Source organism: Mustela nivalis (assembly GCF_964662115.1).
Source record: "Mustela nivalis genome assembly, chromosome: 16".
NCBI lineage: Eukaryota > Metazoa > Chordata > Mammalia > Carnivora > Mustelidae > Mustela > Mustela nivalis.
This window is the reverse complement of record NC_139035.1, coordinates 1,752,850-1,765,452: the sequence shown is the minus strand read 5'-3', so window position 1 is coordinate 1,765,452 and position 12,603 is coordinate 1,752,850. Positions and strand designations below refer to the sequence as shown.

The 12,603-nt window shown below is 46.3% G+C and overlaps 1 protein-coding gene and 1 long non-coding RNA gene across 2 annotated transcripts in view; one reads left to right on the top strand and one right to left on the bottom strand.

Annotated features, from left to right (window-relative positions):
* LOC309849858 overlaps window positions 1–2,888 on the bottom strand; it is a 77,333-nt gene extending 74,445 nt beyond the window's left edge. The window contains exon 1 of the long non-coding RNA XR_014303959.1: window positions 2,141–2,888. This is a non-coding gene — a long non-coding RNA (uncharacterized lncRNA). The remainder of the gene's footprint in view (window positions 1–2,140) is intronic.
* F5 (coagulation factor V) overlaps window positions 1–12,603 on the top strand; it is a 66,268-nt gene that overhangs the window by 634 nt on the left and 53,031 nt on the right. Inside the window, exons 2-3 of the mRNA XM_082702640.1 lie at window positions 2,914–2,996; window positions 10,039–10,161. Of these exons, the coding sequence (XP_082558766.1) occupies window positions 2,914–2,996; window positions 10,039–10,161 (206 nt within the window). The remainder of the gene's footprint in view (window positions 1–2,913; window positions 2,997–10,038; window positions 10,162–12,603) is intronic.

Genomic DNA, 12,603 nt, shown 5'->3' with positions numbered 1-12,603 from the left:
ATTTTAACCAAAATCGCTATTTTGCTTCTGACCGTAGAGTGCCCCGGCGGCTCCGCGCGGTCGTCTGCGCGCGCGGCTGAAGGGTTGGGTGACGGGGCTTTGTGCTGGGCTCGTGGGCTTCATCGGCGCGTTGGTTCGGAAGCTCCAGCCACGACCCCCTCGCGAGCCCACGCCCTGCAGAGCCCCTTCCCGGGTCCGAGGCGCCCGGGACGTTACGGACGCCGGGGCCGGAGCAGTCACCGGGTCCCCGCAGCCTCCGCCGGTGGAGACGCGCGCACCGTCCGGTCGAGCGGGCTGTTCCTGGCACGGGCCGAGCAGCCGTGGTTTCCAGCGCCCACCGGGCCACAGACATGCCGAGTTTCTGGTTTTTCACCTTTTCTTCCACTTCGTGGGACTCTTCGCTTTTGTCACTTCTTAGCCCCTGGGATCCGGTCTGCCCTGGCCAGTGTGGAAGGTCGCGGTGTAAGGAAACGGTGGCTTAAGTAACAAAACTCTATTTCTGAACTACAAATTGTTTTTCCTAATTGAAAGGCTCAAAACAAGACTTCCCAGAAATTAAACAAATTGTAGGACCGACTCACTATTTCCATTTGGTTATATTTTTATATTTTTTATTAGTAAACCTCTCAGTGTGACTCAGTTTTTTTTTTTTTTTTTTAACTAAAACATCACCATTTAAATGATTGTGAAAGACAAGTTCCTCTTTTAGGATTACAAAACCAGAGCAATCTCCTAAGAAATAATGTAATATTTTAAGAGTCTGGGAGAGCATAACATGAAACCCCTTAAAGAATTACTTTGTTACTGTGTTCTTTTGGACAGTATTACATATTACCTGGCTCTTGTAACAATAAGAAATCTTTTTAAAAAATTTTTAAAGATTTATTTATTTATTGGAGATAGAGAGAGAGGCATCGAGAACACAGCAGGGGGAGCAGCAGAAGGAGACAGAGAAGCAGGTCTCCCCTGAGTAGGGAGCTGATGTGAGACTCGATCCCAGGACCCTGGGGTCATACATGACCTGAGCTGAAGGCAGACACTTAACCCACTGAACCACTGAGTTGCCCCCAAGAAATCCTTTAAAAAAAAATCATTTTAGGGCGCCTGGGTGGCTCAGTGGGTTAAAGCCTCTGCCTTCGGCTTGGGTAATGATCCCAGAGTCCTGGGATCAAGCCCAGCTCTCTGCTTTGCAGGGAACCTGTTTCCTCCTCTCTCTGCCTGCCTTTCTGCCTACTTGGTGATCTCTGTCAAATAAATAAATAAAATATTTTTAAAAATCATTTTAAATATTGTCTTTTGAGTTGATGATCTAGATCATACCCATACCCTTACAGAACTGCCAAAACCCCAAAGAAAATCATAGGCTTTCCAACATTAATTTCTCTTGCTCATGGCCAGACATTATCATGCTGGCTATCTTTGCTGGGATATTCCGTGCTTATGCTTGGGAGTTTGTCCTTTCTTCTGTAGTTAGCTCTGAAAAATAACAAGCAGAATATTGGAAGCTGAACCACATAGAGAAAAAGCCTGACTTACACAGGAGCACTCCAAAGGGAACCATGACTGTTGATCTGATCCCCTCGATCTATGGTTGAGTTTCCAGAATTCTGGTAAGAGTCATACTTCTGGTGTCAGTTTTTGAGCCAAAACCATACAGTGACAACCTAGACCAACTGTCAAGTTTTTGAACTTCGAATCATGTTATTTTCCCCTGTACAAAATCTAACCTGTACATCCAGCTGCTTAAACTAAGAACTTGTACTAAGTGTCCCACACCTACAGCGGAATGATCCTTTCTGTAAGGAGATCAACATAACCACCTGTTTTTTTGCCAAAGTGAATTTCAGCACAAAGCAAAGATCTTTCCTCTTACTTCATCTAATATTAGCAGGAGAATACTTTTAGAGGTGGGATATATCTATTATTCTTGTCTGAAGTCTTAAGTAAATGTTTTTGGAAACTTCCCTAAGGAAACTTGTTCAGTCACTTACAGGTATGTGGTAACAGATATTGAAGTAAAAACATATATATTGGGCTGCCTGGGTGGCTCAGTGGGTTAAAGCCTCTGCCTTCAGCTCAGGTCGTGATCTCAGGGTCCTGGGATCCAGCCCCACATGGGGCTCTCTGTTCAGCGGGGAACCTGCTTCCCGCTCTCTCTCTGCCTGCCTCTCTGCCTACTTGTGACCTCTGACAAATAAATAAAATCATAAATTTATATATATATATTTTTTCTTTTTCCTCTAGAGTTCAAGAGTCCCACTCTTACTGCCTCCCTTTCTGTGAATTCTTTACCATGAATACAATGGTTTTACCTCTTTGAGTCTTGGCTTTGCCATTTATCCATTGTTTCTCCTCTGGACAAGAGACTTACATTTCCCAAGACTTGCCTTTTTCATTTGGTTTGTTTGTTTTTAGTAGGAGTGCCCAGGGCTTTAACTCCATTAGTCATCTCCAACTTCTCAACTAGAAACAGGGTTCACCAAAACAATGATTCTTTATAATGTTCCCCAGTAATTTAAATCTGTATATGACTCATCATTAAAAATATAGCCCATGTATTTATTCATAAAAGATTTGTTTATATCTTTAGTCATTTAAAATCTAAGCATAAAGTTTGGGTTCACACAATGATCTTAGGTTCTTTTCTTAGAAAATGGATTCTGAGTAAGGATTAGTTAAGGCAGACTAAGTTGGGATAGAATGGTTGCCACAACAAAATATTCCTAAATAGATCAATAATTATTTTATTAACCCCATGTATTATTCATATTTTCAAAACCTTGAGTTTCTGAAATGCAATTAAAATACTATTTTTCCTACTGCGTATCTGAGGACATGAGAAATCCATTTGTTTTGTGATGTGAGATGTAGATGTATATGGCTCTCAAATTAATTTCTGTATTTGATTTCTAGTTCGAATCCTTTCTTTAAGAAAATTGTCTACAGAGAGTATGAACCACATTTTCTGAAAGAAAAACCACGATCCAAAACTTCAGGTAAGCCGGAAGTACATTCTTCAGTTTTAAAGATGAATCTCTGAAAATTTGCTATCCCTGGTTATCTAAAGTATCTGTTTGGTGACATTTTTTAGAAATGAGTGCTTTTGTTGTTTTTAAGCAGTCCGGGCTGTCTAAGTTGTGGGGGTGAGTGAAAAATGAAGATGTGGAGCCCGGAATTCACATTTTTGAGAATTTCAAAACAGTGGCAGCAAAGCATGAAGCCAGAGGTCCCTTCTTGCCTGAGGGGCTGTGCTCACGAAGCCGGCTGTTTTTAACACTGATCAGAAAGCTAAACAAAGCGTTTAAGAGTTTGAATTTTATTCACTTATTGAACAAAGTACTCTTGAGCACTGGCTACAGGCTGGGCATTGAAGAGGCACTACGGACGCCCCAGTTGGCAAGGCAGAACCACATCCTGCCTTCCTGGAGCTGACGGTCTAGTTCATGGAGCGCAGCTGAACCCTGGCAAGTGACGTTGCTTCCGGCCGGCTCCCTACACTCATTCAGAGGAACCATACATGGCTGGTTCTCTTGCTTCGGTTTTTCCCATCTCTTCTCCTGTTTTTTTTTTTTCTTTTTTTAAAGATTTTATTTATTCACTTGACAGAGAGAGAGGGGGCGGGAGCACAAGCAGGGGGAGTGGGAGAGGGAGAAGCAGGCTCCCTGCTGAGCAGGGAGCCCCACGCTGGACTCAATCCCAGGACCCTGGGATCATGACCTGAGCCGCAGGTGGACGCTCAATGACTGAGCCACCCAGGCGCCCCTCTTCCCCTTTTTTATTTAGTGTGAGGTATACAACAGCTATTGTTTTCAAAGAAAAATCTCTTTTTTCCTCATCTTTTCTTTTCTTTTTTTTTTTTTTTCCTGAAGTTTGTGTTTGTTTATTTGAGGAACAGAGAGAGAGCATGAGCGGGGGAGGGCGAGGGAAGAGAGCAGAGGGAGCAGGAGACGCAGACTCCCTGCGGAACCCAGAGCCTCCTTGAGCCTGAGATAGATCATGACTGAATCAGGTCAGACCCTTACCAGATGGATCCGCCCCAATACCCCTTTCCTGATCTCCCCTTTAATCAAAGAAAGTGGGTTGAATGGGTTTTGGGGTTCTTGAGTATGATACCATATTTCCCAGGAATGGTAGAGGCCACAAAGAGAGAGCTTCCTCCCTTGGGTCGCCTGGTCAGTAATTCACTCGTCCTTCCTTACTAACCAAGTGAAGACTGGTCGGCTTCCCCGGACTCATCCTTCTACCTCTCTGTGCAAACTGTTTAGTTCTGCTTCCCCTGATCTCCCTTTGTCCTCAGTCTTCCTTGGCTAGAACCTTCCTTTCAGCCAAAACTCAACAACAGTAAAACAAAACGCAACTATGTTCAGGCCCACCCCTTCCTAGAACAAAGCTCCCCTCAACTGCCTGCCTTTCCTTCAGGGCCATTTCCCCACATGAGCCCTCCGCTCCTTTCTCTGTAATACTGTTTCCTCCCTGACCCTCTGTAATATAAGTCCGCTAAAATGACTCTCAGAAAATAGCACCCATGACTCTGAGATGCCAGAACCAATGGTTTCTTTCCAGTTCTTTTCCCACTCGACGTTAGGAGGATGCTTAGTGACCCCCCTTGAAGCTGTTCCCTGCTTTCCAAAACCAGCGCCACTTCCCTTGGTGAATGGAGGTGAAGGAGGAACTTAGAGAAAACGGTTCCCCGAAACTTGGCTCCTCATGTGAGGAGAGACAGGGAGGTTCTGGAAGGGAAGGAGGGGCGTCAGTATATTTTGGACTTTTACAAACAAGAATACAGTGACTTGACGTATCCCGTAGAAAAGGGGAGGGTAATCACATCGGAGGGAGAGTCCTGGCCGGAGCCAGACTCAGAAGAAGTAGGACATGATACGATGCAAGAGTTGGAGGGACTCAGCTTGAGGAAGAAGAGCGGTCACCTTCAGGGAGGACAGCAAGGCAACAGAAAACCCAGTTGGTCACTGTGGGCGGGAAGTTGAAGGATCTCTTGTCTTCTGTCAGAGTCTCTTCGTGCTCAGAGCTCTGGTTCCAAGCTTAGTACGGACAGCAGATGCTGAAGAAATATTTAACTAAATTAAACTATAGTTGTGCAAAGGGAAAACAAGCTGGGAAACACACTCACGAGGCCTGGAAAAAAGAGGAATCGGACAGGTGTTTGGAGCCTTTCCTCTGTGGCTTTTGCCAAGTTAACGGAATGTGAATGTCTGGGCCATGTAAGCCACTGTGCCGAGAACTGTGTTAGAAAGGCCAGGGCCAGGCTGGGGACTATCTTCTGGGCAGGAGGGAGTCATTGATAGTTTTTGGAGAGGAGAGTACGTGATCAGAACCCTTTGCCTGGGTGGTTCAGTAGGTGAAGCGGCCGCCTCCCGCTCAGGTCATGGTCCCGGGGTCCTGGGATCCCCCTGCTGAGCAGGGAGCCTGCTTCGCCCTCTCCCTCTGCCTGCTGCTCCCCAGGCTTATGCTCTCTACCAAATAAATTAGTAAAATCTTTTTTTAAAAATCCTTTGAGATTATTAGCTTTTGTAGAAATTTCCTGATTCAACCTCATTAATTACAAGTAGACCTTGATCATTAATTTACGTTTAAACCCTGTGCACTTAAAACTTCACCTCTCTACCGACCCCTGTGTATCTCATATCACATTTGTTTTCCGAGAACGCTGAGGCATTTTAACACCATTTTAAAGCAGCTTCTTCCTGAACTCGTAAAGTTACTTAACTATGAATCCTTGAAAGGCAAGGGTAGTATTTTGTTCATCTTGATGTCTGTCTGTAGCTGATGCAGTGCGGCAAGTCCGGGGTGAACCCTGTGAAGCTCCGGGTTCAGACATGGCCACCAACTCTGTGACCTGCCCCATTCCCAGCCTGGTTCTGGGTCACTGGCACCTTTCCCCGTTTCCGGCTGTTGGCGGGTGTGATTCCAGCTGAGCCTTGCGCGAATGAGTCAAGTGACACTTCTACAGCCTGAGCCCAGAAGTCACTGTGATTGTGGGTGGGGGCGAGGCCATAGGACTGGGTGTCCGGAGGGGTCCCTGCATCAAGGTTTGCAGCCATGTGGACAAGTGCAGGGACTGGGCTCATTTTTGGGAATCCAGGCTGGGGCTTTGAAATGGCGAGTGTCAACTCTGAGTGTTTTCAAGGAAGGGTATGAAACGTTTGCCCCTGAAGGGGTTCTGAACTAGTACAACACTGGGCTTCCCTGTTTTCTGTAACTCATATGCACCCGAGCGCAGGGGATAGGATTAGCTGACTTTATGTTGTCCTTTTCAACTCCAAAGCCGCATGAAATTGGGTACACTCTGTGCTACCTTCCTGGGACCACAAGGTAGGTGGCCCCTTCCCCCACATCACTGCTGGGACCCAGGCCATCGGGCTGACGGAGGAGCTAACCAGCAGCTCGGCAACACTCATGTGTTTGTCCACATGAGGGAAGGTATTTGGTTTGCATTTATGAAAACATCCCTTTGTTTTGCCTTAATTCCAAGGAAGCAGAAAGGGAGGCAAATAAATACTCCAGACCATTCATTGCAGCAAGAGGTCTTATTAGGTTAAATAACTGAGGAGACTTATCCCAGGCACGGGCATTTGTAGCCACGCAATGCCAGCAAACAAATCACCCAAGCAAGGTGCCATGGCAACAAATGCAGTGCATGCTGTGACCACGTGGCCAGCATCTTTTGGGCTCCTGGGCACCCCCGGCAGGTCGGAAGAGCCAGTGGGGGCTTCCATCAGGAGCTAGGATTGAGGGTAGCAGCCAGAAGAGAGAGCGAGCTCAGCTAGTCCTGCCGGTTGTGGTCAGGAGTCACAAATGGTGTAGACATTGGAACTATTTCAGAAGAGGGGGCGGTTCTGAACCTGCTCTGTGCAAGGTGGTAGAGAAAACTTTGGTTCAAGAGTCCAGAGCCCTGAGTTCTAACCCCAGGGGGCACCACCCAATGATTGACTGACCTTGAGCAAGCCATCCACCCACCCCCACATCCCAGGCTTTGTAAGTATCTCTAAATTGAAGATTGAACAGTGTGACCTCCACAGTCCTGTGCAGAGCGAACACAGAAGCAAACAACACGCTCCAGGCACAAGGTCAGCATAAACTCCAGCAGCGAAGAGTTTGCTGAAAGCAGTAAGAAAACTGCAGGTAGAAAGATAGAAGTAGGGAAAGGGGGTTCAGTCTCAGAGATACTGTTTCCGCCACTGCCAATCGGTAACATATTGCTGCAAACTTCAGCTCAGAACTTCTAGCTCAGAACAATACAAATTTATTATCTTGCAGTTCTTGAGGTCAGAAGTCCAAAATAAGTTTCACTGGGTTAAAATCAAGGCGTTGGCAGAGCTCTCCCCCTCTGGGGGACAGTCCTCTCCTTGCCTTTTCCCGTTACTGGAGGCAGGCTGCACGTGCGAGTGTGTGGCCCCTTCCTCCGGTTCAGATCCGGCAGGGCTGTGAGCTCAGCTTTGCCTGCATCCTGTTTATAAGGGTGCTGGATGACATTTCCCTTGGGATAATAATCTCAGAAACTCTACCATTTCAAACTTCTTTTAGTCACACCTGCAGAGCCCCATTGGCCACCCCGCGTAGTGTATTCACAGGTCCCAGGAGTAAAGATGCGGACATCTCTGCTGGGCCGTTATTGTGCCTACCATATCTAGCAAACAAAACCTCCCACAGTGTCCTCATGTCAGAGAAGGTTACCTTCCTGCCCCCGCTCCCCAGCAAGAACATCACCAGCCATCCACAGCAACTTGGTCTCCCTCACCCTCCACCCATATGCCATCCATCAAGCCCTGACGTTTCATCTTCTAATAGCCCTCTAGCATGTTCTCATCATCACCTTACACTCTGTCACCACATCACCCACCTGGAGCCCTCTGTTCTCTCAGCATCCACTCTGAGTTCTCCCCAGCTCATACTCCACCAGTGCCCCCAGAGATTTAAAACCCCAAATCCGGTCCATGTCTCACCCCTGCTTAAAACTCTTGATTGGCTTCCAGATACACTTAGAGGCAAAACTCAAAGATGTGGAAGGCTCTACATGATGGGGCTTCTGATCGTGCCTTCAGCCTCACGTTCTGCCTCTCTCTCTTACCTGTTGAACTTTACCTTCACTGTGGCCATCTGTCAGTTTTTGAATAGGCCAAGTTTTCTGGTGCCACGGGCCCTTTGCACATGCTCATCCCACTCCTTGAAATGTCCCTGCCCATGCCTTTGCCTCTTGGCCTTTGGACTTCAGTTGAAGCATTGCTTCCTCAAGGAAGCATGTCCAACCCCGAGCTCCTCCTTTTCTCCAAGATTGGACACGATTCCTCTGGCAAATGCTCTTCAGTGTAAGCTGTGCTTTTGTATGATGGTTTGTTAAAATCTGTCCTTCCTACTTTTTTGCAAGCTCTGCAAAGGCCTCTATTTTAGTCACCATTACAATTCTGTAAGTGGGGGCCCGATTAACGTGACCATCAGCCCTGCAAACAAATGCTGGCTGAACTCCATGACTGCTGCCCCTTTCTCCTCAAGTTCCCACGGTCTCTGCTGGGGAGAAGCAAACCGCACAGGGTTTACAGGTGGCTGGGAAGTGAGAGCAGTCAACTTTTCAAACATTTAATTTTGGGAAATTCTCATTTATGATTCTGCCGAAGCCCGACTCAAATATCACCTCCTCCCTTAACCCCTCAGACAGAACTGGCCCTTCATCCTCTCTACGTCTATAGCACTTTGCCCACATCTCAGTGGTGGCTCCTACCGTACGTTTGCCCCCAGACGAGCTTGCGAGCTCTTCGAGGACAGGGACAGGGTCTTATTTATCCTCGTGGCTGCAGGACTCAGCACACTTGTCATGTAAGACTTGAGACGTCACTCTTGATATCTGCCCGTCTCACCTGTCACCCCCGGTGTCCCACACTGAAGTAACTGGTCACGTAGTTTACCCCATTGCTCAGATAAAACACCGCAGGGTCACCCTTGGCTTCCTTCTCTCAGAGGCCACGTCAGCCAACCAGCAAATCCAGCCGGCTCTGCCTTCAGAATCTGGAACCAGCGTCTTCCCCCACCTACCGCCGCACGTGTGGCTTCTCTGTGTCACCTGCTGCCATTTCCGGGCCCATCACTGCACACTGTTCTCCACACTACAGCTGGGAAGTCCTTTTTTTCCCTCTAGAATGAACTTTTATTTATTTATTTTTTTTTAATTTTTTTTTTTTTTAAGATTTTATTTATTTATTTGACAGAGAGAAATCACAAGTAGATGGAGAGGCAGGCAGAGAGAGAGAGAGAGGGAAGCAGGCTCCCTGCCGAGCAGAGAGCCCGATGCGGGACTTGATCCCAGGACCCTGAGATCATGACCTGAGCCGAAGGCAGTGGCTTAACCCACTGAGCCACCCAGGCGCCCTAGAATGAACTTTTAAAACCATGTCTGTCTGCGGCACAAAACCCCAGCAATTTTCCATTTCGTTCAGAAGATAATCCAAATTCCTTACCAAAGCCCATGAAGCCCCACGTGACCCGCCCCTCCCTCATCTGCTTGCGCGCCACCTGCACTCTTCCTTTCTGTTCTTTGGACGCATCACTCCTGCCTCAGGGACTCTGAACTCACCTCAGGACCAGCGTACCCTGTGACTTTACCCCTATTCTCACTTTATTGAGGTCTCTGAGGTTCCCCCGCTCAGGGAGATCTAATGGAGCCAGTCATCTTCCCTCAAATCACCCTGCACAACCGAAAGTGAACACCATTCTTCTCTTGGCCAAAGACAGTAATCTGCAAGGAATGACAGGGGTCAGGATGGGGTAGACATGATCAGAACTATTCCTTCTCTCTCTTGACTTGCTTTGAGCCCACGCCAAACATTTCTACCTTCTTGTCCTGTCCTGACTGCGTGCAATGTCGAGACAAGGGTCCGGCAAACCCTTCTAGATAGAAGACAAGCAGGCCAGCCTCAGGGCCAGGGGAGTGACAGCCATCTCTCATGCGGGTCTGTGTCTCTCCGTGCTTAGCAGCTCTGTCTTTGGTATTCCTGAACGCAGATAGATTATAAATCCTTGTTTCTATAGGACTTCTTGGGCCTACCTTGTATGCTGAAGTTGGAGACATCATGAAAGTTCACTTTAAGAATAAGGCAGACAAGCCCGTAAGCATCCATCCTCAAGGAATTAAATACAGTAAATTATCAGAAGGTAAGAGTAATTTAATATTCCTCTGGCAGTGGAAAACATACAACTCTAACACCGGTGTCAGACATTTAAAACCAGATTGTTAACCACATGTTAGAGAAATCTCCTTTCCTTCAAGGGGTGACTATGAAAGCTGTTGCCTTTGTAAGTCTTAGGGAGGAAAAGGAATAAAATCCGGAGCCGTCTGGACCTCAGGTGTTTACTAGGTTCTTGCTCTTTAAGAGCTGGATGGGAAAATTGCCTAATCTTTCTGAATTCCAACATATGCACGTGTAAATGAGAACAGTAATACATGCACATTTCAAAGTGGGTTAAAGCAGGGGGCGTCCACAGACTTCTCTGTGGGAAGCCAGGTCCTAAGTATGTTGGTTTTGGGTTATCTCTTGTAACTGCTCAACTCTACCTTTCAACACAAACACCATCACAAATAATGTGCAAGTGAATGAGTGTGACTGTGTCCCAATAAAACTTTATTTACAAAAACAGACAGCTGGCTGGATGTAGCCCAAGAACCGTAGTTTGAAACAGTGGCATTGGACTAATGTGGCACGGGTGGCCTGACACAGAAAGCGCGCTTCATAAGTGGTATTTGGTGGTTGCGGTGGCGGTGGCGGTAGAAGTCTTAACACAATTTTAGATGAAGTGAAATGGTTAAGAACTTGCGCTTTGAAGGCAGACATACATTCCCATTCCAGATGCATCACCTCTGGTTCTATGAGCGTTACCTCTCTGAGGATTAAAATGAGACTGTTCAGGTAGTGTCTGAAATAGGATTCCTGGAACATGGGAAGCCCTCAGTAAATCACGGTGATGACTATGGCAGCGACAGCAAAGGTCACAAAGACAAAGGTGGTAGAAGTGACCACATCAACCACGGGACAGTAAGTACTGTTGACGACCTTGCTCTGATTATTTCTATCACGATCATTCAGACCACAACAAGCACAGCAGACTTCTCTTAGGAGCTGATATCAGAAAATTGTAACCATATTGTACTAGGTATTAGTATAATAACACTTTTAAATAACTTCAGTCCTTTCATGACTCACAAATTTTCTTTCTCCCATATGTTCCAGCCGTCATACCTTGAAGGGGGGCAATTAAGCAGGAAAGTGATTTACAGCGCAAGTTCTGGAAGTAGACTGCTTGGTGCAAATCTTGGCTTACACTTATTAGCTGTGTGGCTTTTGAGAAGTTGCCCAACCTCTCTGTGCCTCATCTCTCTCTCGTCTGTAAAATGAGACTAAGAATCATACTACCTCATATAGGTTTGTTGTCATGAAATCTCTGGATAAGGCCTAGCATATAATGAACACTTGACAGATATTAGATGTGATAGTGAGGTTGATTTTTCAGTTAAAATGTATTCAAATTATGTTACATCTCAATTAAAATTTTTAAGTGTGTTCAGATAATTTCCTACTTATCTGGTAATTTGTGGATTACACAGTGTGTTTTACATTTATTATTTCTTGTGTAAATTAGTAGTTGAACTCATTCCAACTAACACATAAAGGACTGATAATAGGTTAATGAACTACCCTTCCCTGGAGTATTTGCATCAGCCCTTAATCTTTGGCTTGAGGAAGAGCAATGAGCATTAACTGAAACATCAGACATCATTAAGGGCCAATTTGGCAAGACTCTGAATGAGGCAGAATGTGCAAGAGTCTGTCCTATATTCCTAAAATCATACAGTGGCGTAACAAACAACCATTTAACCTACTTATGAGGCTTCCAGGCAACTACATCGAGAATTCAGCAATGTCAGGCCAGAGGGAGGAACCCCCAAATGTCCCATCCAGGCTCCATTTCAAATGTGGGAGGAGGTAAGGTTCATGGACTTTGTATTCTAGCTGGGCTGTTTGCATAGGGAACAGACCTTGCAACATTATGCCCCTTTCTTTACTGTTTATTTGTTCCTGCACCCCCCCCGCCAGCCAGTTGTCTATGAGCAGCTGTTTAAGATGCTCCCGCCACTTCCACTGGTCACCTCATTATTGCCCCTAGTTGCCTAAATCCGAGAAAGGTAAATACAGATTGGTGGGGAAAGTGAAATTTTTATTTTGGAAACGAGAGGCAAACTCAATCTATTTAAGATTGAGTGCCTTGTGTGGAAAAAGACAAGGCTTCTGTTCATTTTATTTTGCCTTCTGCTTTAAAATAAAACATCTTCTTCTTGCCCGACACTCATCCTGGCCCACAGCCGTCCTCCAGGGCTTGAACTATCTGGGGCAGTGTGGGAAATCAATTAAGCACACACTGGGCCAGTGAGAGCCCAGACTCCTTTTTTGCAGACGTAGAAGTGGATGGTGGGAGATTGAGACGGTATAATAGGCCTAAGGCAGGACTCAGTCCTTGCCCCTGGGACTACTTGATCTGACGAGTCAATGATCCAACCTTGACCACAATCCTACTTTTCTGGGAATTAGTCCTTGAGCTCCA